This window comes from Ammodytes marinus, assembly GCF_949987685.1.
Source record: "Ammodytes marinus genome assembly, chromosome: 1".
NCBI lineage: Eukaryota > Metazoa > Chordata > Actinopteri > Uranoscopiformes > Ammodytidae > Ammodytes > Ammodytes marinus.
This window is the reverse complement of record NC_137230.1, coordinates 12,544,040-12,570,275: the sequence shown is the minus strand read 5'-3', so window position 1 is coordinate 12,570,275 and position 26,236 is coordinate 12,544,040. Positions and strand designations below refer to the sequence as shown.

Below are 26,236 nucleotides of genomic sequence, written 5' to 3'. Positions count from 1 at the left end.
AAAGCTGCTTCTGCTTACAGTTGAGAGGGTCATCAGTCCCTCTCAGTGCATGTATTTCATCATGTTGTTTCCTTCCATGAATCATAATGACGGTTCTGACTAATCTAGGAAATAAGTCATTTGAACAAAAACATTTATATGAGACACTTTGGATTTATTGAGTTACATCACCAATTCAATCTACCAGTATTCATAGTCAGAAAGTCTGCATGCATGCAACTGCCAATGTTATGATTATACACTGATCATATCCTGTCATCCTGTAATATCCATAAAATCACAATTTCAGACCAACATAAATATATAAATACGATTTTTTTTTTTTGCTTGTTTATGTACATGGCATTGTCCTATTTAGGATAGCAAGGATACAGTCTATATTTCCTGAGGAATACAGACAGTATTCAATATCCAATATTTGCAAATAGATCGAGGCAACTTTTCCATTTGTTTTCCCAGTCTTTGGGGAGCCCGCTATACCTGTTTATTTATGTGCACTGGGATTTTGGTGACCTGAATATAAAGAACACATAAACAGCTTATCTTGAATAAACCCTTCACATGCAATACAAGCAGCTATCTGGAATGGCGTTACAGCTGTTATCTTCACAGATTGTCCATCCGATTACTCAAAATTGTCTCTGTTTATCAAATGTAGTATTTAACTCAGGTCTTCCCAGCTCTTAAACTCCCTTCCTCCTTTCTACACCATAACCTCTACGCTTATAACATTTACGCTTCCTTCATTTTTCTCAGTTCCCTCTATTCTCTGTGCTCCCTCTGGCTATCCCCTATTTCTCTTTCCCTGCAACCTTCCTGTCCTCCACTCCTCCTTTATTGTGGTATTTCAAAGCCCAAGGAAACCTGAAATGCTTAAAGCCCGACAGTGTATTAGTATCGTCATTTTCTTCAACTGAATGAATTCTTACTCTGCTAAAGGCCGTTATATCCAAAGACTGCGGCCAACAGCAATTAATCATATTTTGTTCCTTATTGCTTACTATATTATTCACATTGATTTTTAACCCAGTTGCCAGTGCTGCAATCTCACAAACTTGCTGTAATGTATCATCACCACGATAGTGAAGGATTTTTAATAAGCAGTAGTTTGTTATGCTGATTTAAAGAGGCTGATGTAATCTTTGAATTTCAACATCGGATTTTCTTCTCTCCTATCTTCAAACTAAGGGTAAATAGAAGGCTGTGATAGCCAATTATTAAGTTAATTGGGAAACAGAGTAACTGAACAAATCACATATCTATATATATATATATATATATATATTTTTTTTTTTTTTAACTTTTGTAAAGTATGTAGTTTGCATGCAGTGTGCATACAATTGGAACACACTACTATCATAACATAGCACCTTGAACTTGATCCTGCTGCTTATTGATCTGTTGCATTGCTGGTTGTTCTCTCTCGGGGGCACAGTCGATGGGACTTCCACTGCACAGAGGATTGTGGGTCAGCATACCCAAATCCCCATACCCAGGCCATCTAGGTATTGTTTGCATACTGCATGTTAGATGCATGTATTTTGACATCCTGCCTCTTTTTCTGGCATACTTTAATAACATGGAAGTATGGATATTGGGACCCATATTGTGTGATGCCCACACACCAGTCTTCCTTCCTAAATCCATGACACATGAGAGAAGATGTGTCAGTGTTGATGGGTGTGATGGAAGTATGGTACGATATTATAACGATTTGATTTTCATTGGATTGTAAACTGTTTATCGGTCCTATTTTCTAATCTCTATTGACTTTTCTCTGTGTCAGTCAGACCTCTCTCTTTGAATCTCTCTCTCTCTCTCTTCGTTATACAAACAATTTAATTTTTAATTACTTTATTGGCTGCAATAGAAACAGGAGTAGCTATTAATAATTTCCATTCAATCATCAATTTTCTAGTGACTTATCCAGGTCATTTTCTAGTAATTTAACCACGACAAAATCACTTCTTACAGTGAGATCAGCAGCCCAGATGTCACTTTTGTGATACCTTCTTTCACCTTCTTTGGGGGATCCACAGTCCCCCAGGTTGGAGATGGCCCTGGCTCTTCCACTGAACCCCCTCTCAGTTGGCTGGTAAGGCAACCTTACCATTTTTAAGAACTTCCTCAACTGGCCTCTTTCAATCAGTGTCATGTTCCTGCTGTTCGCCAAAATTCTCTCATTCTTACACTCATCTAGGGTCACACCCTACTCACCAACCCCATCTCACCTGGTGGTGTGATGGCATTTTTGTCTTCTTTGGTGCGCAGAACTGGCTGTCACTTGTATGGATATATGGAATGGTATATCCATGAAGCAGTTGATCATCATGGAACAAACAACCAACTATGTTTGCAGTCATGAAGCTGATGATTGTTGACATCTCCAGGGGATTCAGATATAAAGGACAACATAATCTGCAAACAGGGGGAATGCCAAAATGATGTCACTGCGGATTTCTTCTCTGTGTTAAACATAAACAGAAGAAAATGGAAGACACACCATAATCAAATTCCCCTGCCTTGCTTGAACAAATTAGATTGTTCTGACACCCTATACTTCAGCAAAAATCTCTTGCAGAAAACTGGTAAAAAAACAATTGCATGGTTTTATTTTACGTTGACACTGTTGGGAATACCTTATACGCCCAAGACACAGCCCACATTGTGCCGCATAAATGGAAGATTTCCCCTCTAGCCCTGAACACGACTTTTCTCGAGGAAGGTTTAGGTGTCTAGAGTGCTTGTATTGTATTATCTTTATTTTGTGCATGTAAAGCACTCTAAGCGGCATTTTATGTATGAAAGGTGCTATACAAATACAGATTATTATTTTTATGACAGCAACTTGATTCTTTCTGGGCTTGTCTGCCAACTCAAAGTGCACCACAAAAGGGCCTCAATATCTCTGGATGAACCTTTTCCATTCCCAGTACCTTGCCATGAAAGATTCAGTTACATTTGCCAAATAAATAGGCACTCATCAATATTTGAAACATGAATCTTTTCTTTCTTCATGTCATTTTACCTTCTCCCTTGAATTTTCTTCTTTATTATGTTTTTGTGCTGCTTTCCTCCTGCGGTTTGCCTCTCTCACTGCTACTCTTTTTGTAACCACCAGCCTTCTTTTAAGTCCCTTTTCACCACTTTGAAACACATCTCTTTTCCTGTTATTACATTTACATTTTAAATTATGTTTACTGGCTCTGCATTTCATTGTGTGTGTGTGTGTGTGTGTGTGTGTGTGTGTGTGTGTGTGTGTGTGTGTGTGTGTGTGTGTGTGTGTGTGTGTGTGTGTGTGTGTGTGTGTGTGTGTGTGTGTGTGTGTGTGTGTGTGTGTGTGTGTGTGTGTGTGTGTGGGTGGGTGGGTGTGTGTGTTTGTTAGTCTGTGTGTGTGGGTGTGTGGGTGTGTTATGAGATTAAAAATAGCGGCGAACCAGGGTTTTTGCACAAAGCACTTGGACCAAACGGCTATCTGTTATGGATAATGTGTGCTCTCCAACTTTTCTGACTTGTATCCAATCATTTATTTTTACAGTGCCCCTTTTGTCATTTTGCAGATGCTTACATCCACAGGGACCTAGATTAAGTGCAGCAGTGGAATGAACCTAAGATAAGGTATTGGCAGCAATCCAAGCTGCCAATAGGATGGGCCAAGGCTAGACTAACAGTACAATGGACAGAAAAGAAAATGTCTATCTGGGTTTGTGATGTACATGTATTCCTAGAAAGCTACTGGCTAATACAATGGAAGTGCTACAGCAAGCACGCACAGAGATACTTCTATCCTGCTTTTAGTTTATTTGTCCCTTTCTCCTCTCTGTCCTCTCTCTTGCTACTGTCTTATCCACTTGGATGCGTCAAACTGTTTTCCTCTTTTTTGGTCTGATCGTCTCTCCTCTGCTCTCATCCTGTCTTTGTTTTGTCTTAAACCTCTTCTTTCTGCTGCCCCTTTCTGTACAAACACCATCCTCTTCTTTATCCTTGTGAGTTATTTCTTTTCTGTCCTGCTCTCCACCCCATCACTCCTCTCCTTCCAGCTTCACTAGCTTTCTCATTTATCTCTATCCTCTGCAACCGGGTGTTTGTAATGACCAACCTCATTTAGACTTTGCTTCCTTGCCCTCCCCCTTTCTTACCTTTCCACCTCCCCCTCGCGGCTTGTGTAGTAACCTCCTGTTCATTTAAGAGAATCACACTCTCTCACTTACTTCCCCCGAGTTCTTCATCCATCAGCCCATGCTTTTTTCTTCACAGGTTTCCATGTGTCTTTTTTCTCTGTCCTCTGTACTTTTCTGCTCTCTTTCACCCTGAGGTTTTTTCATCCTCTCAAATGTCTTGCTTGTCGTCCTATAACCTGCTGTAGATTATATCGGACCTGTCCTTTATAATCTGCCCATTCTGTCCTTTCTTCTCTTCTTTTGTTTCACAAACTTAGCCTGTCTCCTTTCAAACTTTTTATCTGTGGTTTTACTCTTCTCAATTTTTTTTGGTTTAGTCTCTCATGTCTGACCCCTCTCTCCTCCTCCTCCCTCCCATGTCAGGCATACCCCACGAGTAATGGAAGAGGAGCAGCTTATCTCACACTTTTTACTTCTCTACTTTTCTTCATATTACATTATCTTTTTGCCCTTCCCACCACACAATGACTATATTCAGTGAAACCAATTCTAGACATACATCAACATGTACTTAATCTTAAATCATGGTACCGGAAAACAAAACATTTTAAAGGGTCTTTTATTCAGACAGCTCTCTGTTCTTTGTGTTAGTGCTCTGATAATTGATTTCTTACCACTAGAGAGCAGGAAGGAGGCACCAAATTATCAAAATAGACAAATAAACACGCATTTGTTAAAGCATAGAGACCTGACAAGAACAAATCTTCCAAAGCACTATGCTCAAAGATCTCTTCTGGGAACCACTTATCACCCTTAATCTTAGTGAAGCGCAGACATGTTTAAACACAGGTGGCTCCAGTGAGAGAGCTGGCCATTAGTCTCTGGCAACCTGACATACTGAATGAAAAATATGTCACTGTCACATGACAAAGCAGACTTATACCCCACGACGCCCTTTCAGCCAATCAGGTCAACCAAAGGAAAACTGTTTGGCTATGAAATCGTGTTTAAAGAACAAAAGAAAAAAAAGAAAACTGTGCATATGCAAAGTTTAGGATTGTTGTGAGGGATTGTGAATATCTCAACTAGCAATACTTTATTATAAGACTTTTCCTTGGCTTAATCTTGGTTGGTAAGTGTGGTTACAGCCTTTTTTTGAGGAAACATAATATTGGTTTTAGTTTCATCCAGTTTAAAATGACAAATTAGTCTAAGTCTTGGTTAACCTTCCAAAGATGTAAAATACTGTTACGTTCACAGCTATTTAAACTTTTTACCGAGTCTATTTGAACACAGTAGTTGTCAGACTATAGCACAGCACCATGTGTATTGCAAAGGTCAATTAAACCATTTTTGTAGGATGTTTTTGGAAATCTTGTGTAGGACAGAATCCAGCATTGTCAGCTGTTGTAATTGGGTGTGTTCGGTTTAAATGAGCACATGTAAAAATGTGGCAAACAGTGACCGGATGAGTTTTGTTAAAGTCTCTCTTTCCAGATAAACCAACAATATATTAGTAGTTTTAAATTAGAATACAATGTTGGATTTATATTCAATTATTATTTGCCTTGATGGAATTATATAAAGTGCACAGATGGGTCTTTAAAATCATGTGAAATTGAAGAACATCATGATCAGCTGAGCCCATTGTTTAGATGATACAATATTCTCCTGTGAATCTTCTTAATCAAGGTCGTAATTATAATATATACACTGAGGGGTACACATTACCCTTAATGATGCGGCAAAAAGGCAGCCTTGTCCCACCATCTGAAATAATAATTAGGTAATTTCATCATAATTAGAATGTAATATGTTACGTAGGCTATATCACTGTGATTTGTGATTGCATTAGCTAGCCCACACAATCTGAGCATATCCCACTCACCAGCTTTGTATAATATATGAGGATCGGTTAATGCTCCCAATGTTGTTGATGAGACATTTATTATTGTAACACCATACCATACCAATAGGAACACTTAACTTGAGTCATTAAAAGGTAACAGTTAGGTCAGTATCCCATGTGACATTGTTTTCGACCATTCCTAGAGACCCCCTGCCCCTAATGGCAGATGTGGTCCCCCATATTGTTGACTCCACGGCTACAGCCTTGAGCAGTAATGATTACCCCTAAAACATGAACTCCTTGTCATTCAGTAGATAGATGTACATTTGACCACACTATTGTTTCTTCCAATGTTGGTGTCAGCTCACTTTTCTCCTTGACAAAATGGAAAATGATTACTTGTTGAATTGTTTTTCTCATTGCAATATATTCAGTTTTCCTCACAAGGGTGAGTCATATTTCCACTGACTTGAGTCTGAGGCCAAACAGCGAAGGCACTGCTTCTGTTGTTATATAACAGTGAGCTGTTTCATCATATAAATCTTTTTACACCCGATATGTTGTCTAAGAACATTTTTACCAGGCTGATTTAGAAAGCCAAGCTGACATAAAATCCCACACTCACAAACATGACCGGACTAAAAGTGCACTGAAAGTTCAAACAAAGAATCTCACAAGAGTAAAAGCCCAATAATATAATACTTTATTGGTGTCTGTAGAGAAATACATCAATTCTGCTTCACACCTGACTATGGCCATCATAAATCAGAGTCAGGTGCAGAACATTGTTTGTGTTCCAAATCACTGCCTACAGTATACAGTTACAGTGTGTAGTATTCACTGTCTGCCATGTTATGAAAGTGTGACTTTATATGCACCTGTATAGTGTCCCTAAAAAATAATTTTCCTTTGTTTTTTAAGCTTATGTCAGACTTTAATTAAAACATGTATGCACCTCAACCATGCATGTCTATTCTATCACATTAACTGATAAGGTCCACTAGTGGACTCATTGGCAGCCCACAAATTAGTGCACTGTGGTCTATTCACTGTCTACTGCCCTCAGGTAGACACATTGGCAGTGCTTTCTCTTATCTGAAATTATTCATCTTCCCTTTCCCTGCATTTATTTAGCTATCTCATTAACAGATATACAATGCTGTTTCTCCGATAATAAGCACCCAATAAGCTCCTCTAAGAAGCACTATTAATATTATTCTTAAAAAAAACAATGTTCTCCCTCTTCTCATATTTAGTTTTTGCCCTTTTCTTATCTGTGTTTCCTCCTCTCTCACTGTCTCTCTCTATCTACTCAGTACACCTGCGGCATTATTAAAGTGCGGTTACAGTGGCTCCTGTTGCTCTTTGGAGGATGGTAGAACATTGGCTTCCAGGCTGTCTCTTACATCATTTCCTTTTTTTTTTTGTCTCAGTGCAACATTTTTCCCACATTTTAAATATGGTTGCCGTTGGTAACAAAATGCGATTGCAGCTCAAGCTGATGCAAGACTTACCATCGGCAACCAACTCATCATCTCAGGAGTGATGATTTCAAAACTGTATTTGAACATATGAACTTTTTCTGACTTTTTCCTACTTCACTGTCTCCATTCAACGACTCTGCTTTACTATATATTTTATCATAAAAAAAATCTGGTTACATAATAGCTCTTGTATTCTGAGCCCAGAATCACAATGAATCATACATATCTCAAATCCCCAAACCACTACCATCATTGCCGTAATTTAGACAACTTCACAATATGGCTTCCTCTGGATTTTCAGTTAGTCAGAGCTAGGTTTTATTCTTTGATATTTTCAAATAGTGAAAATAACATGTTTTCAGCATGTCATTTTGAATTAGCTAAATAGTCCTTAGTTTAGCACACTCGGATTACGAAGTGCATCTGTTTCCCCGGTACAACCACAGGGCTATGCTTCTGGTTAGTGGTGATTTTTTATTGTAATGTCACTCATTCAATTCCCTGATGGACATTTTCTAAGCCAGTGAAGCAAATTGCCTTTCAGTACAAATCTCCCTAAACAGCCAGCCCTAGTACCTCAATGCAAAGTGGCATCAACATCATACTTTGAACTCTGAAAAGATTTGCTTCAAACAGGGATGTTTCTTTGTGCAACCCCTCAAATGAAGCTGGTTGGATCCTGGTGTTTTTCACACTTCTCTTTTCTACACTGTTTAAGGCTGCATTGGCGATTGTTTGTGACGCGTTATTATTTCACAACATTTTTCACAACTGCAATAAGGTGTGCCCCGATCTAAAATTCTGCACTCGTTCATTTTTAATCAACTAGATTTGTGTTAAGTATTCTTATTGAAATAGGTAACGTTGAGAACATGAGCACGGCCATGAACCGAGTGCACGCATGCAACAGAAGGTTATGGCAAACATTGTCCATCTTTGGAAGAGGACATAATCTCTCTGTCTGCATGATATTTGCCAACGTTGTGGACCATACGCAAAATGGAAATACATTACAATACACTAACATAATAAAAAATGCATTTCATTTGCTGGAGAGGGGGTCTGTGCCAGTGCGCAACATTGGACACTGTGCAACAACAACAGCTTCAGTTTTGTTACTCTATTTCTCATCAGCCTTGTATTTCGCTGCTGTATTATCCATAGGTTAGGATTTATACACTCATTTATAATGGCTTACACATTCCAGAAAATATTAAAGATGTGAATACTACGTCTTAAGTTTTGGCACTGCCTTCATTCTTCTACAAGTTGTGTTTGGTTTTACCTATGTTTTTTTTAAAGGCATTTCTTATGTGTCTGCTTTCAGGCTGTCTGGTACCACCTTGCCTTCACCAGTCATTTCAAATAAGAACTGGCTTCGGATGCATTTCAGCTCAGACAGCAACCACCGGAGGAAAGGATTCAGTGCTCAATACCAAGGTATATCACACTCTTTCAGTCTCATTAAGTAGCTTTTCTATGACATATATATATATACACACACACACATACAGAAGCATACTGTATATATATATATATATTGTGTGTTTATATGTATATCACAAGATAGCGATACAAGGTGGTTATTCATATTCATATTCTGTCATGGAGAATAGCAATTATTGGGGACAGAAGTCTGAAATCACCTGACTGGAGTTGACCTTTCCTGTCATGTAATTGACTGGTTTTAAGTCTTACTTAGCATATTAAAGTGCCTAATGGTTTCAACGTGGAGGCTCATATTTAATTGCCATTGATACTTCTGTAATTTCTCTTTCTGTCTTTTCTGATGTGTGTGTGTGTGTGTGTGTGTGTATGTGTGTATGCGTGTGTGTGTGTGTGTGTGTGCGTGCCTGTGAATGAGAGAAAGAGAGAGAGAGAGAGAGAGAGAGAGAGAGAGAGAGAGAGAGAGAGAGAGAGAGAGAGAGAGAGAGAGAGAGAGAGAGAGAGAGAGAGAGAGAGAGAGAGAGAGAGAGAGAGAGAGAGAGAGAGAGAGAGAGAGAGAGAGAGAGAGATAAAGATATGTGCTTTTCATGGCAAGTGTGTTCCTCAGTGGAATGTATTTTGGTTGATGCACAGATTGTTCTGCAATGCTTTGGATGAAATAAATGGAATACATTTATTTGAATGTTGCTCCACTGCTTTGCTCTTCTCACCCTGTTTCTCCTTTCTTGTCCCCACTAATCTGTGGCTTTTAATATCTTCTCTTTTTTGCCCCTGTGCTAGTTTTCACGTTATGCCACTCTTGCATTTGTTGTAGGTGTGTCGTGGGAGTGAGGCACTTTCTGGACTGCACCCTTTGTTGATGTGCAGTGAATGGCAACCCAGAGAAAATAAGCACTTAAAATAGATGTACTGTTATATACGTTTAAGAACGTATTGTGTATTCTTAAATTAATGAGCCCTATCTCCTCTCCTCTCTCCAGTGAAGAAAGCAATAGAGTTGAAGTCCAGAGGGGTGAAGATGATGCCAAGTAAAGACTCCAGTCACAAAAATGCTGTCTGTAAGTAAACCACTTTCTTCTGGTTGTGTGTGTTTGTCGACAGTTAGTCATGTAGAACACCCGTTTTAAACCAGACTCAAGGCACATTTGGTTACCGGCATATGCACTTTCTTTCCCCCAACCCCATATAGTCACCTTCTATTAGGCCATTTTAAGAATAGTTTTAAGAATACCGTTGGAGGAGATATTGTGCACCTGACAAAAAACTAAAACAGATACTTGCCACTGTTTAAAAATGTTCATACGTTAACAGTTGTGTTTATCAATGACTGGTGATTTCTACTATTCTCATTTCTCTGTTGCTGAGCGGTGTCTGTGTCTTGTTTTGCTCCTGTAATTTGAGTCTGGCTGGACCATTGTTCAGCGTTTTATTCTCCATCTGCAAAACATTTCTCTTTTGTTTTGCAACCAAAATAACATCTTTTTGTGAGGACTGACTCTACTAAAATATAGAGTAGTCCTCTCAGCCATCTGGCTGTTCCGAACAAGCTTTTCTGGCAGGCGATTCTAAAGTTTTGAACAGTAGTGTAAATATTTGATCATACTGTACATACTACTACACATTACAAACAGCATGGATCCATCTTTGAAGTGGAAGGCACAGTGGTTTCATATAATTTCATTTTTCAATGTTTTTTTTTTCTTTTTTTCCTACAAAGAGTCAGAGGTCAATATGATTCATCTATACATGATGATTATTTATAGAAGCAAATGCATATTTACAATACACCCGGTATTTGCATTTAATTTCAAGTTGAAAGCTTTAAAATGCTCAATTTAAGAATGTGAAAATAAGAGTCATGACATTGACCGGACAATTAAGCGTATCATATAAGATTTTCTTTTAGTTGGTACTAGAAGACTATGGTTAATCTGGAGGCCATACTACTGTATGTGATCTTTGTATCTTATTTTCAACAAAATACAATTTGTTGTTTGGTATTCACCTTGTTGTGTCATACCTAAGTGCCCCTGCATTGTTTCTGTGATGATGGTAATTGGACTCCACTTATATCGCGCATTTCACTGGTTTTTCACAGACCCAAAGCGCTTTACAATGTTTTGTACACATTCACCCATTCACACATACATTCATACACTGATAGCATCAGCTTCCACGAGGGGGAAAGCTATCTATCGGGAGTTATTTGGGGTTCAGTGTCTTGCCCAGGGACACTTCAACATGTGACGAGGGATCGAACCACCAACCCTGCACTCCAGTGGACTACCTACATACCCACTTCACCACAGCCCCGATGATGATGATTTCAAAGTGTTTGCTTGATTGCACATGTACGCTTCCTTGTGCTGGTTCTATTCTACAATCAAATACAGTCTCTAATGAACTCAATGAAACATAGTGACTCACTCTCTCCTGGCTGTAGCTATTGCTTCCCAAATGGATAAATCGTGTTATACATTACACATTATTTTTATATTCTAACTAACGTAATTTCCCAAAAGCTAAGTGTGTTGATATTCTTCATGGCGAAAAAACTGGAAATGTGCCCATTGCATATTATTCATTCCCCTCTGGAGATGCAGCCAAGAATCCAGCAGACAGTGTATTCTCCATTAAGGGTACATTTCTTGACAACCCACCTCTGAGACGTACTGTAAGCCAGTAGAGAAAAAGGTGCAATCCAAAAGGGGTCATTAATCAGGTCAATTATGGAGTTTAAGTTAAAATGAATCTTGTAAGTGTGTGTATTGCTGCATTATTTTCTACTCTCCGCCCTTTTTTCATGTGTCCTTTAAATGTGCTCAGCTCATTTCATACATCATACAGGGTACATACTGTACATGCATAATACCCTACATTTTAAATGGGTGTTGTGCCTTTCATGACACTGTTTGTAACATGGTAAAACCTTCATCTTAAACTTTTGAAATTCTATACGAGGAGAGAAAGATTTTGAATGAAAGCATACTTCAAAGCTAGTCATGAGATAAATATATTATTTTTTTATCAAGCGTTAATTCTAGTGCCTTAAATGGGTATGTAATCAATTTGTCACAAGAAAAAGTCTAATTTTAAATGCAAATAGGGTCCCCCATTGATATTGCAAGCAGTTAAAAGTATAGTCTGGGCTAATTGGGTTTGATTAGTTGATTGCAAATGGGTGGTCGTTTCTATTTGGACTTGGAAGAAATATGGTTTTCACCTCGGCAGCAGCTAATGAGAAACCAGATGCACTTAAACAGTATATTGACAAAACAGGCATTAAAAAAATACATTAAATGATACATGTGATTTAAGGAAAAACCATCTCTACAATGTGGGATTGCAGACATGTTTCTTGGCAGCTCGGAGAAGTATCTGAAACAGTAGTCACTATTCAGATCATGTGACAAAGCCTTCTAATTATCACAGAGACCTTCTAATTATCACAGAGACCTCATCAAGTTCTTAGCATTGAGCTTCATAACAAAACCTTCATCAATATTTCTGCTGATTTACATGCTCTGCCAAGCATATGCTGGCGCAATTAACGTTAGTATGGTCGGTGTGTGTGTACGTGTATGTTTGAATATGTGAAATAGAAATATCATGTGCTTGTGTGCTTCTTCATGTGTTGCAGCAATTCAAATTAAAACAGCTATGCTCTGTGTGTATTTGAGTGTGATCATGTGTATGCCCGGGGATCCCAGATCACATACTATTGTAATTATTAATATTATTAATTTATTATTTATTTTATAATTATATTTATGAAGGATGTGGAGCTCAGTGAATAGTTCAAATATCTCTCTCTCTCTCTCTCTCTCTCTCTCTTTATTTTGTCTTTTGTGTTTGTCAGAACAGCTGCACACCTACCAACCTGAGTCACCTACAGGAAAGCAAATGACAACAATTTAAAACAGCAACTCTCTCTCTCTCTCTCTCTCACTCTCACACACACACATGCACACACTCTTTTATACTAACCCCAGGCATGCACATATATATACATGCAAACACATTAAGTTCCAAAGTTGTTTCCATGTGAGAGAACTGCCTGAAGTCCTTTTGCTGAATCCAACTAATAGAATAACTCTCCTTCCATTGGACTCTATGGAGGTTTCCTTCTGGCCGACATGTAAATGTATTGTATCATAATGTAAATAAATTAACATTGGAGCCAGAAATGCCTACCTCATAAATAAAAAAAAAAACAACAAAAAAAACATTTGTAAAGCTCAGCTGCATTTAACATTATGACCTGTAGTAAACTTTTTCACCAGAGGGTCCAGGTCCGATTGCACATTGCACTAAACAAAAGTAAATTAAAAACACAGTGCTCACCATTGGTTCTTGACCTTAAATACTAGAAATAGAATTACTGCTGCACTATAAAGAACACACGCTGTTATCTGTTATCACAATGTGGGGGCCAAAGAATGATAATAATGAATGTTAAACGTGTAGTCCAGGGAACTCTTAAGGCTTCGCAGCTCTGGACCTAAATCACAGATTAAGTTTCACACCATGGGACCCATGCTCATTAAAACATACTTGCATACTGTTTATCACTGGGACCCAAACTGAGTTAATGTGGGTTTACACATTGGGCCAAAGGCTCAAGGAGGTTACCCAAGCGTTGTACAGTTTAGGCCATCAGACTGGGAACCAGGGTCATTATAACATTAACAAAGTAATGCAGAGATCCATATTTGGTCCCTAACCAGTCTTTGAACAACACTTCTTTACACGGCATGAGATCCCAGTGGTAATATTATAGATGTATGTCAGGGAATGTGCAGCCGTTATGCTATAAATAATCATTATAAAGAACCAGAGACGGATGATAATGACTTGTGCCTGCTGTCTAGAGAATGCAGCGCTTATGAATCATAATCTAAAAGACTGTATCGGGCTCTAGCTAGCCTATATTAAAGCACAGTCAAATAGATGGACTCACATGAGAATACGTTTCAATCAGTTTGAGAACGGCTATTAATGAGAATCTTATGTGATACTCAAGATATGGAGACAGACACACAGATATATACAGACAGATGGATAGATAGATTTCCACTCAAGAGATGAGTCAATTGGAAGAAAAATATATATGAATTACGAGTGGTAACGTGAACAGTGTAGTGGTTCAAATCAAGACAGCCCTTTCTCGCAGTTAAACCTCTCTCCGCGGTAACATTAGCACACTGCTGAGGATGTGTCATTATTACAGAGAGGCTAAGAGATGGTGATTAAGGAGTTCATCTCTCAAGACAATTACCCATAACTGTAATGAATCATCATTGTAAGAGCATGATTCATAATCAGTGTTTTCTTCAGGATTGTCAGACAAGGTAGTTTTTTTTTTGTTGGGAGATCCTCACAGTAACGCAGTCTGTGATCATCAGGTTAGGATTTTACACACATGTGGCTCTGTTTCGGTGTCTTAACAGATATGTGGCGAATCGAGTGGTCTCAACAAAGTGATGCTGGGAACATGGGGCTGTAGACCTAAGCTCTTGTGTGAGCGCGGGAAGGTGGTGGTAATAGAGAGGGCAGAGTGGATAAGAGGCAATGAGAGGAGCCGAATCAGAGCGTATACACAAACTGCACTTCACACATTTCTTTCCTCTTCCAGCAGGCGCCTGAAGAGCACCTCAAAAGCTCTTACATGAAACACATGTCAGTTGATTTGAAACACACACACACACACACACACACACACACACACACACACACACACACATTCACAAAAAAAATTACTCTCCCACGCTCTCCCTTTCTCCTTGCACCGTCCCTCATTGACTCTTTGACCATGGTTTCTTACTTATTGGTTCATCTGTCAGCTGATATAATAAATAACCCATTGTGCTGCAGGGTTTTGCAATTTCAATGCAAATGTTTTATCTTTTTTTTTTGTATTGCCATGTTATGTAGCATTGTTCTACAATTCACTGAGCCAGTGGTTTGTAACTCTATCTTACGGGAAAGTCAACAACTGTGTTCTTGCAACGAAGACAATCTAAATGAACAGCACACAATCGATTAGATGTAATGTAAACATTAATGTGAAATTTGCATTAAGCAACTCTTACTCATAAATGTCATACTGTCATTGAAGAAAAAAAGGTGTCACAATCACAACTGATCTGGCTGCATTGTAAATGTACTTAACTGCATTTCACCATTGCAGCAGGCACAAACTGTATTTACGCTCAATGGATATCCTTTACATAATGATCGGGGGGCTCCTTACAATATGCCTTAAAAAACTCCAAAGTACTAGTATTTTCCAGGCAGGGAATGCAATAATATACTGTATAGCACCGCTCAGAGAAATATTACATACAGTTAGGGGTGAGTTCAAAGTAAATAGTTAAGGCCAAATGGCAGGAAACAGAGTCAACCAGTGCGTTGAAACTGTGATTTACATACATGGTTGGCTAACAAAAAGTGGAGATTTATTGCAGGCGTCAGAAATGCCAAACATATGTGGACCAATGAGAAAATTAATCACTTTTTTTTATATAGCCTATATATTTTTATTATTTTTATACATATTTCTAAAAAGTTGACTTGCAGAGATGAAAGGTTTGCAGGAAGCACTTTGATCATATGGAAATGACAGTATGCATCATAGGCTTGTGTTTAAATGTTGAGCGGTCTTTTAAGTGCAAATATGGGATTAAGTCTGCTTGAGGATTTTTTTTGACATCAGCCCAGCAGTGATATTTGGCAGCTTTTTTTCCCCCTTCCACTATAACAATCTCATGTTGTTTGCATGAGCTGGATTTGTTCCGTCAATATGAACCTTTGTATTTCCTGCCAATGGAAGCCATTTGAACATTAGTGAGGGAGAGAGGGATGAGGGAGCCTGACATAGAACGTGTCTTTTTTAGAGTGTTTGTGTGGTGATTTTTTTGGACAGAACATCAAAAACACAGCGGAGCAACAAGACAGCTTGTTCTGTTTGCATCATATCTCACACAAAAAACCCGCAGCGACTGTACACTGACTCACAACCCCTCAGCACACACAATCGCACAACTGCAGCAAATCACTCATCCATCTTTTATGCTGGGGTGCACAAAACTTCGGCATCCTTTTTTTTTTTTAAATTGCAGTTAATGTGTGTGAGAGAAAAAATAGAGAAAAAGGAGTGAGTGGGAGCAGAGGCGAATGCGGGAAGATATGAAAAAGAGAAAGATACAAGGGGAGATAGGCAGGAAGAAAAAGAGAGAGAAAGAGAGATGTTAAGAGGTCAGATATTGCTCCATGTCATATCTTATAACCCTCGGGGAAATTCTCTTCTGTTCTTTTTCTGCTGCGACTGTATTCCCTTGTCAGCGTTCTCCTCATTTCTATTTTACTTATTGTGTCTTTTTTCTCTCTGCCTTTTATTTCTTTAGTTGTCTTGCCAGCCACCATTATTCATCCACAGAGCTGCGGTTAGACAGAGCTGGTTTTAACTGGTTTCTGCCATGTGTTGTCTGGTCTCATTTCCATTTGCATTACAGGCGTATAGGCATTCAGCAGATGCTCCCAGCCAGAGCGATGTCCACAATTAATGCAAGATCCCAAATATGAGCAGGGGCAAAACATGTCATAGTGTTTTGCTCTTGTGCTCTTTTTCTTCTTATTAAGGAACAGATCAGATCATGCAGATAGCTGAGAGAAACAGGAGCGAATGAGATGCTGCAATTTGAGAACTGAATGCACTTCTCCTCATTACATCTCTGCACATGTTGGTTCTCATTTCCACCACAAAATGTTTTTTGTAAAGAAGTTGTTTTTATTCTAACGATGTCTCCCTAAAGGTTTTGTTAAATCATTACATACTTGTTTCACATGCAGTCCATATTTGGATTTTCTTACGAGTATGTTGTGACTTTTTAAGAAATTGAAAAATTTAATTCATAAAATTACAAATTTAAAATGTCATGTTTTTTTAACAGTTTGTGCTAGAGCAATGCAGCGTCCACCGATAAATTGTGCACTATTTCTGAAGGAAGTATTGGAACCCTTAAAACAAATCACAGTACTATAATGTAAACATGCTATGTATATACAGTAGTTAAAGTCCTGCATTTAATGTTATTTTCTTATTTTTTTTATCAGAATCTTACGTATTTTTGGGTCATCGACAGTATTTCATTCAAAATAATCGTATTCAATTTTATATCAGAATTATTTTCCACATTATATCCCTTACTTGGATTTATTTTCACAACTAATGTGTGAAATCCTTGATATTCTCTTGGCAAATGTTTTTTACAAGTAGAACAATTTGACAATCTTGCCAAAAAACCGCACACATCAGCTACACTGATTGTGTAGCTTAGATTTTATTTTATATAGTTTTATTTAGTTCATCAAGTGCAAACCTACAAGACCAAATACATTCCACTAGCCTACAACTAGGGCATAATTGATTATTTAAAAAAACCTTCATCCGATTTAGGTGAGCTTGTTTCAGGGTTCCGTGTGTGCTGGCTCAGTGTCATGGCTTACTGGCACGCTGGATGGAACTGAGCCATCTTTAATAAAATTAGGTTCACCTGTGCTTTTCCTGCTATGATGACTCAAAATGTCTGCAGAGAAAAAACCTTTTTTGGGGAAAAAAAGGAGCCATGTGTTGGATTATTTCCTTAGATAGATCAATTACAAAACGCTGTTCTTTGATGACAAACGTTTCATCTTTACCTTTTTTGTATTATTATTATATCTACCTGTCAGATGAATAAACACAAACAGAGAAGGTTCTTTTCATATTGAGGTCTGTGTATTTTTTTTTAGTCAGCTGAGAATAGATCTGTTTTAAAATTCAAAGATGAGTGCATGCCTGAACTGTTGTTGATTTTCAACAACATTTGGGGATATTCTGCACAGTTGGATTTAACCTAGTTGTGCTTAACCACCTGACTGGAATTGCATATTGATAGCATACAATGCCTTTGGTAACTTTCATCTTTAGTGTAGAAAGTGGTATACTGATACTAGTTTTCTGATTTAACCTTCAGCATGCCTTGACAATACCCTGTTCAAATGTATGCCCATAATCATAACCTCTAAACACAGCTCACCATGTTTTTTCCCCCTGTTTTTCAGTGAGTCAAAGTGGCCTTGCTGGTGATGTCTGCCCAGATCCCGGAGTTCCAGAAAATGGCAAGAGGATGGGTTCTGCCTTCCAGTAAGTTCACTTCATTCCATTCTCAACTGATCCCTGTCACTCCAAGTCAAATCAAGTATATTAAAGACACCCTTCATATTGTTGAAGTCATGACCGACCCATGAATACTTTATTGTATCTTGTGTAGAAAAAAGGCTGTGTAAATTGCATAATGTCATTGATCCTTTACCTTAGCAAACAAGTGGCCCAGTCATTAGGATGAGAAGAGGGACGCCTGCCCACTTTATGTTGTGCTGTTTTATTTCTTAAGTCCAAACAGCTTGGTTGTTTCCAGAACAATAGCCGGGGTAATCGTAAGGATCAGGAGAACTCCTGGCGTGTTGCTATTTTTCATTTTATTTTGGGCTGCTTACTGACAGTAACATATTTTGTGCCTTGCTGCAAGCTGAGCACAGTTGCACTGTGAAGGAAACATACACACACTCTCTTAGTTTGCAAAGTAACAAGCTCATTGGACCAATTGACCAGATCCTACAATTGACCCAATGAGCAAGCAACTTCCTCAAGTTCTCCTGTGTTTTTCATGGAGACTGAAGTGTTTTGTGGTTTATGTATCATCATAAATAATTTTGTCTGTTGGGGACCTGTTGTTACAGCTCTGGCTTTTAAGATGTGAACACTTATGTAACTGGCTTGTAACAAAAAACGTTCAGGTCCTCGTGTCAGAACAGCTGCACACCTGCCAACCTGAGTCACCTACAAGAAAGCAAATTACAACAATTTAAAACAGCATCTAAGAACATCTCTCTCTCTCACACACACACACAATCGATAATGTGAAGATAATTGACCGTAAGCAGCCCTTCTGTGGATACTTTGTATATGTACAAGTTTACAGCTGCAGTTCTAGCTGTGTCCGAAGTTGGATCTTGGCTAATAGACGATTAATTGTTGTGCGCAGGGATTCTAAAAATATGTCACCCCTATGGTGGCGCTCGTCTTATCAGTAGAAAGGAAGACATCATTTCATTTAATCAGGAGTGAGCAATTACAAAATGATCACCTGTCCCCATGACTCATCCACTTAGCATCAGTGGCAGCTAAATTGTTCTTATGTTCCTCTCATCAATTATGAAAGAGTCAATATTTCATTTTTACCTTTTTCAGAGAGAGATATTCAGGCCAAAGAACTTCCAAACGATGATCAAGAATGTAGACAGGTCATGTGTGTCACTACTATCCAAATCTAATATACTGCTATTTACCACTGATGTGTGATCTAATCATAATGTATCACTGAGATGCAGTAGCTTGAACAGCGTTGAGGTTTGATGAAGTGAAACAAGGGAAAAGGGAGAGAGAACACAGCCGCGGGGGAAAAAACAAAACAGTTTTCACCGTTGGGCAGTGCAGATTGAATGCAAGATTGCCTTAACGTAGTGTTTCATAGCAGTTGATTCGCCAGACGACCACATACACAATTGCGTGTGGGTAAATGTTTTGGCTCTTTTTCGAGGGACAGCGAAAAAGTTTCCTCGTCATGTAATTGTAAATTTCACAGTGAGCGGCCGGATGAAAGAGAGTTTCAGTGTCATCAGCATTGTTGTCAAAGTATCAGAAGCTGTAAAATAGAATGATCCAACTCTCTCTCTCTCCGTGACAATGGCACTAACATAGAGATTAAGCTGGGCTCTGTATGACTCCACTGTGTTTAACAACAGGTTGCACAGCCACCAAACAACCCAGAACTCTGCACAGCCAATGTTTGGCCAGGTGGCAGACTGTGGTGTGAATTGGTTAGGGGGGGACACATTAAGCCTAACAGACAAGACACCATGCAGACTTCCACTTTAGACAGCTGTGAATGTCCCTCTCACATGTTAGACAGCGGGCGAGATTGAGAAAACCAAGAATGATCCAAACCAATGATGAGAGAGAAGGCCAGAGAAGTGGAGAAAAGAAAGACAGGGGTAACACTTTACATTTCGGGTACATAAACAAACTGTTAGTTAATGCTTAGTTGATGCTTACTAGGCATGAACTTAACATTAACTACCCGTTGATAACCGCTTAAATATATCCTTAATAAGCATCAACCAGGCATTAAGCACTATGATAGTTAATGATTCACTAAGCTTTAGTTAACTAAGCATATATAATGCATTACAAAGCATTAACTAACTGTTAATGACTAAGAATGAACCGCAATGTAATGCTTACTGCGCATTAACTACGCATTAACTAATTGTTGATAGCATTAACTAAGCATTGACAAACAGTTCATTCATGTAGTCTTATGTTACCAAGAAAGGAGATGAGAGCAAAGTAAAAGCAGACACTAGAAAAAAAGGCTTGAGTGAATAAAAAGACAGGGTCTTACAGAAAGAGAGGAATTAAGATCCTAATTGGATGATCTGTGGTCGACGGGTGTCTTCCACAGAGATCTTAAAAGCTACGGCATCGCTAATATCATGAGGCCGACTGGGACTCTGTGCTGCTGTCAGAGGGCTAGAATCAATGTTATACATTTATATATCTAGTTTTGACAAGTGCTGTTACTGTTGTGTCACCTCAACCAGAATTGGCTCCAGCGTCCAGTTCAGCTGTGACGACAGCTACGTCCTGCAAGGATCCAAAAGTATCACCTGTCAACGAGTCACTGACACCCTGGCGGCGTGGAGTGACCACAGACCCATCTGCAGAGGTAAGTCATCCTACCGGGCGACTGTGGCTCAGGTGGTAGAACGGGTTGGCCAATGATTGAAGGGTTGACGGTTCGATTCTTGCCCTGCCACTTGTGTCATGGTTGTTGAGTCCTTGTGCAAGACACTTCACCCACCTTGCCTCGTGTGAATCTGTATGGCTGCTATATGTTTGAGGTGGTGGTCGGAGGGGGGGCCGTAGGCGCTGAATGGCTGCCATTCTATTATCGTAGCTTACCACTACCGGTATGACTGTGTGTGAATGAATGGAACCTGGAACCCTGTGAAGAAAAACGCTTTCATCCATTATTATTATTACCTTCTGTAACCTGCTATGACTTGTGTGTAAGAGCATGTCTGCTACATGTTTGGAATAGTTTGTTCTAAAGAATGAAGTAACTTAAAAAGAATTAAGTAACTTAAAAACTGAATGATTTAGATAGCATATTTTGATACTCCACACTTCAAGAAATAAAAAAAAACAATAACAGAAACGCATTTGATGCACTGAAACTCCCAAACAATAATATTTTGCACCACAAAGCAGAGGAGTAAATATGAGGAGTACTATGGACATATTTATATTGCATTATTACATTTACCAAATCATGTGGTAATAATTTAAATGTATTTCAGCTTTCCATGGACATCTATAGACTATAGACATTTATTCTGAGAATGGTGCAGAGAGCTTAACAATTTCTCACAGTCACACATACCTTCCGCCACGTTCACACACTGGCGGTGGCGCAGCGGTCAGACAAGGTGCTGGCCTGCTAATCTGGGATTTGGTGTCCTGCTCTAGGTCACTTCAGTCTTCTGTTACTGTGAGAGGACCCAGGAGTTAAACCATCAACCCTGATGAACCGCTTAACAAACTATAATGGCCCCAATGGTCGTAGGGGTTCAAAACCCTACTTGTCATCAGAGACTCAACTGCTGTAGGCAATGTAGCATATGAAGTAGGGGAGAACGGGGTTATATGTCACACGACACGAGTTGGTTGTCACAATCGTTATATCTCGGAACCAGAAGGTGCTGTCTGTGAAATTTTGGTATGTAAATATCCAGAATTGGGATCAGAGGTCACCTACATAGTCTTCCTTAGAGTTAGACTGCTGAATTTGAGGTAAGAGGACTGTTTGTGTTTTTCATGTAAAATTGAAAATATTTAGCTCCTCAGTATTTTTCTTCTAGGCTTTTACACAATGGGTTTATAACAAAATACTTGTTACCCATAACACGTGTGAAGGGTAAACTATAGTTTAGATTGTGGTTAGCAAGCTAATTAGTTGTCAGATGGTTGTTGGCCTTGATGCTAGCAATAAATTCAAGTTGGGGTTGGTCGTCACATTTTTCGGGGGGTTGGTTGTCACATGTTATCCAAAGGCTGCAGCCAGAAAAGGAACCCAATAATAAATTGACAAGCTGTATCCTCACTGACATCCCAGAGAAGGAGAGAATAGAGCAGGACAAGGCAGCTAGCGTGCAAAAAATCAAAACAACCCAGTACATCCCAAACTAGACCAGCTGCCAGGGCTACAGTAAGTTATGTAGGCCTATTTGTCAACTTGACAATGCAATTAAACTTTCAGCTTTCTTGCCTTAATTTTAAGATTATTCCCATTAAGATAACATTGTGACAAACAACCCCATAGTGTGTGACAACCGACCCCTTGATGGGGTTGGTTGTCACAATGTGCAAGGGTGTCTTTCATGATTAATGAAAACGCGAGGGGTACATATTTCAAGCCAACACCTTAAGCTTCAATTTAATGTAGGAATGACTATTGAAAGATGTTTAGGTGATGAGCAATCCTCACTAGAGTAAAATGTGTGCCTACTTACCCCATTCTCCCCTACACTTGCATGTCCATCACTTTTTTTTGTGGCATTTTCAAGCTTTATTTGATAATACAGAGTTGAAATGTGTAGACACAGAGAGAGAGAGAGAGAGGGGGGATGACATGCAGTAAAGGTCCACTGGTCGGATTCGACTGGTCGGATTCGACTGGTCGGATTAGAACCCGCGACCACTGCAACGAGGCCTGAGCCTATATGATATGCGCTCCATCCACTACGCCACCGGAGCGCAATGTCCATCACTTTTAATGCAACTTTTTAATAGTTCTTAAAGGAGAAGTAAGTGATATTTCTTATTAATATACACGTTAAATCAGTCTATATTCATACAGCAATCACTTAAACTGTATGGGAAGTTCATAACTCGATGACAATGTGAACGATGACTCGCTGCTCTCCATCCACACTATCCGACAAAGACGGCTGCGTGTTCATCTGATGGTGAAGTAGGGACAAGGGAGGAGACTGCTAAACTGCAGTCACTGACAGGAAGCTAGCTAAAAGGACATTATCACTTACTTCTCCATTAACAGTGGGCATGTCTTATTTTTGTGTTTTCCATGGTTGAAACCAAAAAATGCCACAGAGTGTTCAGAAAAGTTGAAGTTGAGTTAGAAAACTAAAGTGACTAAAATGTTTGAAGTTAAAGGTGGTTATGTAATTTTGTTGATATTTATCTAATGCAGTGGCTCTAAATTTACAATGTCATGGAAACATTCATGAGTGAATGAGCACTGGTGCAACAGATGTCACTGCTCACATGTTTACTGACAATACCCTGTTGGCTTTCATTGCCCTACAATGAAAGGCAGACAGCTAGCATACCCACCCTAGTGTGCGTGCACACTAAATTTGACAGCAAGTGTCCAAACCACAATGTCAAATACTTCGTAGCTGCAGCAGTATATGCCCTGAGCTGTATGTGTGTGTGTGTGTGTTTGTTTGACAGACAGGCAGTCCCTGTGCTCAGACGCATACTATAGGGTCCCTGTCACATCGTATTATTATGTGTGGTTGTGTGTGTGCCTGTTGTGTGTCTATCCCGGAACCTGTCTGACTTCATGATACTGGCTACCATTGTCAGCAAGAGACAGTCGCAATTAAGGAAGAGTGAGATGGAGAGAGAGATGGACGGACATGTGGATTTTTACTTCTTTGTTAGCTTATCTGAAATGTTATTTTCACTGTTCAAATGTTCCTGGTATGATTGTATATTTTGTTTCATTCAGGAACCAATGATTAGTTTAAAAGATAGAGCCTAAATCACTGATTATAATAACAATTCAACTTTTCAGTTCTAAAGAGCTTTATTTCCTCTTTTTCGCCAAGCCGCCACACTAAGTAATTAAGTGACTGGGGAAGCACACAACTTTATTTTAAATGATATTGCAGAGACAAAGGTTTTCAAAGATAAGCTGTACACTTGGACCGTTTTTTTTATCTAATGCTGAACAAGGCATCATTTATTTTCATGGGAATTGTGCAGAAATACAGACACTCAATCTGCGTTACATTTTACAATACTTCAATGTAGTTGTAAAAGAAGCAGAAATTATGTGTGATAATTAAAAAAAATATATCGTACGTCTTTCCTACTTTCCCTACAGAAAAGTACATTTGAGGAGGAATGTAGCAATGTAGCAACATCTGGAAAACTGTACGTTGCAGCTAGCATATTTGACAGTGATTTCTTGTCTTGAGATTTTTATAACATAAATATCTGTAATTAGAGAGCAAATGCATGCAGAAGGAGAAAAGGAGAGAGCAAAGGAAGAGAAAGAGAGAAGAAAGGAAGAGAGGATCAATAGACTGTTACACACAAACAAGTGGGCACGCGGAGGTTAAGAAATCCATAAAGCGTAGCCTTAGTATAGTGTGCCTATCTGGTGTGATCACTCTCCTGGGATTCAAACCCATGAGCTTCCCCATTCTCTACCGAGACTTAAATGTTAATTAGAAGCTGGTCTCTAGGATGAATCACCATGAATGTGTTTCTGTGTGTCCGTGTGTGTGTGTGTGTGTGTGTGTGTGTGTGTGTGTGTGTGTGTGTGTACCTTTGTGTATATCCCAGTGTGTTTCAGCCCTCGTTTCTAATTAACAGGCAGATCAGTCATCTGAGGTCCTCCTTTCGCTCCATTTCTCTCCTGGTTTTTTTCTGTGTCTCTGTCTCTTTCTTTCCTCTTGCCCGCCGTCCTTTTCCTTTCTCACATTATTATCTTTCACCTCCCCTACTCCGTCCTTCCATCTCTTTCTTTACCTCTCTCCACTTTGCCTCTCAACCCTCTCTGTATTTGCAAACTTTTTTTTTTTACTTCATTATGTCCGACCCATCTCCCACTTAACTACCCACCCCCACTTTTATTCTGATGGTCCTTTTATATTCATTCTTGTTTCAAATGCTTTTTTGCCTCCATTGTCATTGGCCTTCACTTCTCTGTAATGGCAGCGGTCGCCTCCAGCTAACTCATAATGATAGATAAAGGGCAAATATATGAACAGATAAAACTTCCTCTGCAGTGAAAGTGCTTGTTGACTAGAACTGACTGAAAATGTCAAGTAAGCCCTTTTAATATACTGTGCTCAATATGGTTTTTAAGGGGACTTTTGAAACTTTATTTTTATTTTTTCCAAATAGCCCTTTAAGGCAATAACACATGGGTGACTTTACGAGGTACTGAAGACAAGAAATATATTACCTTCAGTATCACACAGGACAAAATCAATATGGATAAAATAGAGTGCTAGGTAGAATATTATAAAAAATGCTGATGATAACAACTGCAAGTTCTTCACGACCAAAGGTACTGAAAGCTTTAGCAGCAGAGGGGGAATGTTTTAGATAAATAACATCATACCAATTCATATTGTCACAATTTGTAGCCATGCGAAAAGCACATAAGTTCGCCAGCCAGTATCGGTCCATAGTGAAATCTCCCAACAGCTATTGGATGGGTTTGAATACAAATATGTACAGCCATACATGCATTTGTCCACTCATATAATTGCAAGTGATTTTGGTCATCCCCTGACCTTTCATCTAGCACTGACAACAGTTCAGAAATGACACGTCCAACACTTAACAAAATGGAGAATGCCTTTAAAACCAATGACTCCTCAACAATTTTGCTCTTATTTTGAGAGTAATGATAACATACAGTAGAATGCTAACAAGCTACGGTATATTACTATATTAGCATGATAACATAAAATGCCCCAATTTATTGTCCACAAATCACAATTTCAGTTTTGGGTACATTGAATCCTGTGGTCTATCTATAGTAATTTGCCTTTTCCTCTTTTGCTGTCAAACACTCTTTCCCTTTTTTTAAGGGAAGAAGACATTTGTAATCTGCGAGCGTCATTTTCATTGCCCCATTAAGCTTTTTAAAACTCTCTGTTGCTCTGACACACTGTTTTGCTGTCTTCTTCTGTAGCTCGGACCTGTGGCAGCAACCTGAGGGGGCCCAGAGGGGTCATAACTTCTCCTAACTACCCTGTTCAATATGAGAACAATGCACACTGTGTGTGGGTCATCACCGCAATGGATTCTGGGAAGGTAAGCTTGTTTGTGTTATTTTATGCCCCATTTATTATCCCCAGGCATTTTAGATCAAAAAAGTCATGATAAACTGACGTGGGGAATA

The 26,236-nt window shown here is 39.0% G+C and overlaps 1 protein-coding gene across 1 annotated transcript in view; it reads left to right on the top strand.

The window, feature by feature from the left end:
- The window catches only part of LOC307249482 (CUB and sushi domain-containing protein 1-like), a gene marked incomplete at both ends in the record, with an annotated part of 421,303 nt that overhangs the window by 236,477 nt on the left and 158,590 nt on the right, over positions 1-26,236 (top strand). Inside the window, 5 exons of the mRNA XM_080026212.1 lie at positions 8,782-8,894; positions 9,881-9,958; positions 18,006-18,087; positions 20,607-20,731; positions 26,027-26,148. Coding sequence (XP_079882338.1) covers positions 8,782-8,894; positions 9,881-9,958; positions 18,006-18,087; positions 20,607-20,731; positions 26,027-26,148 — 520 coding nt within the window. The remainder of the gene's footprint in view (positions 1-8,781; positions 8,895-9,880; positions 9,959-18,005; positions 18,088-20,606; positions 20,732-26,026; positions 26,149-26,236) is intronic.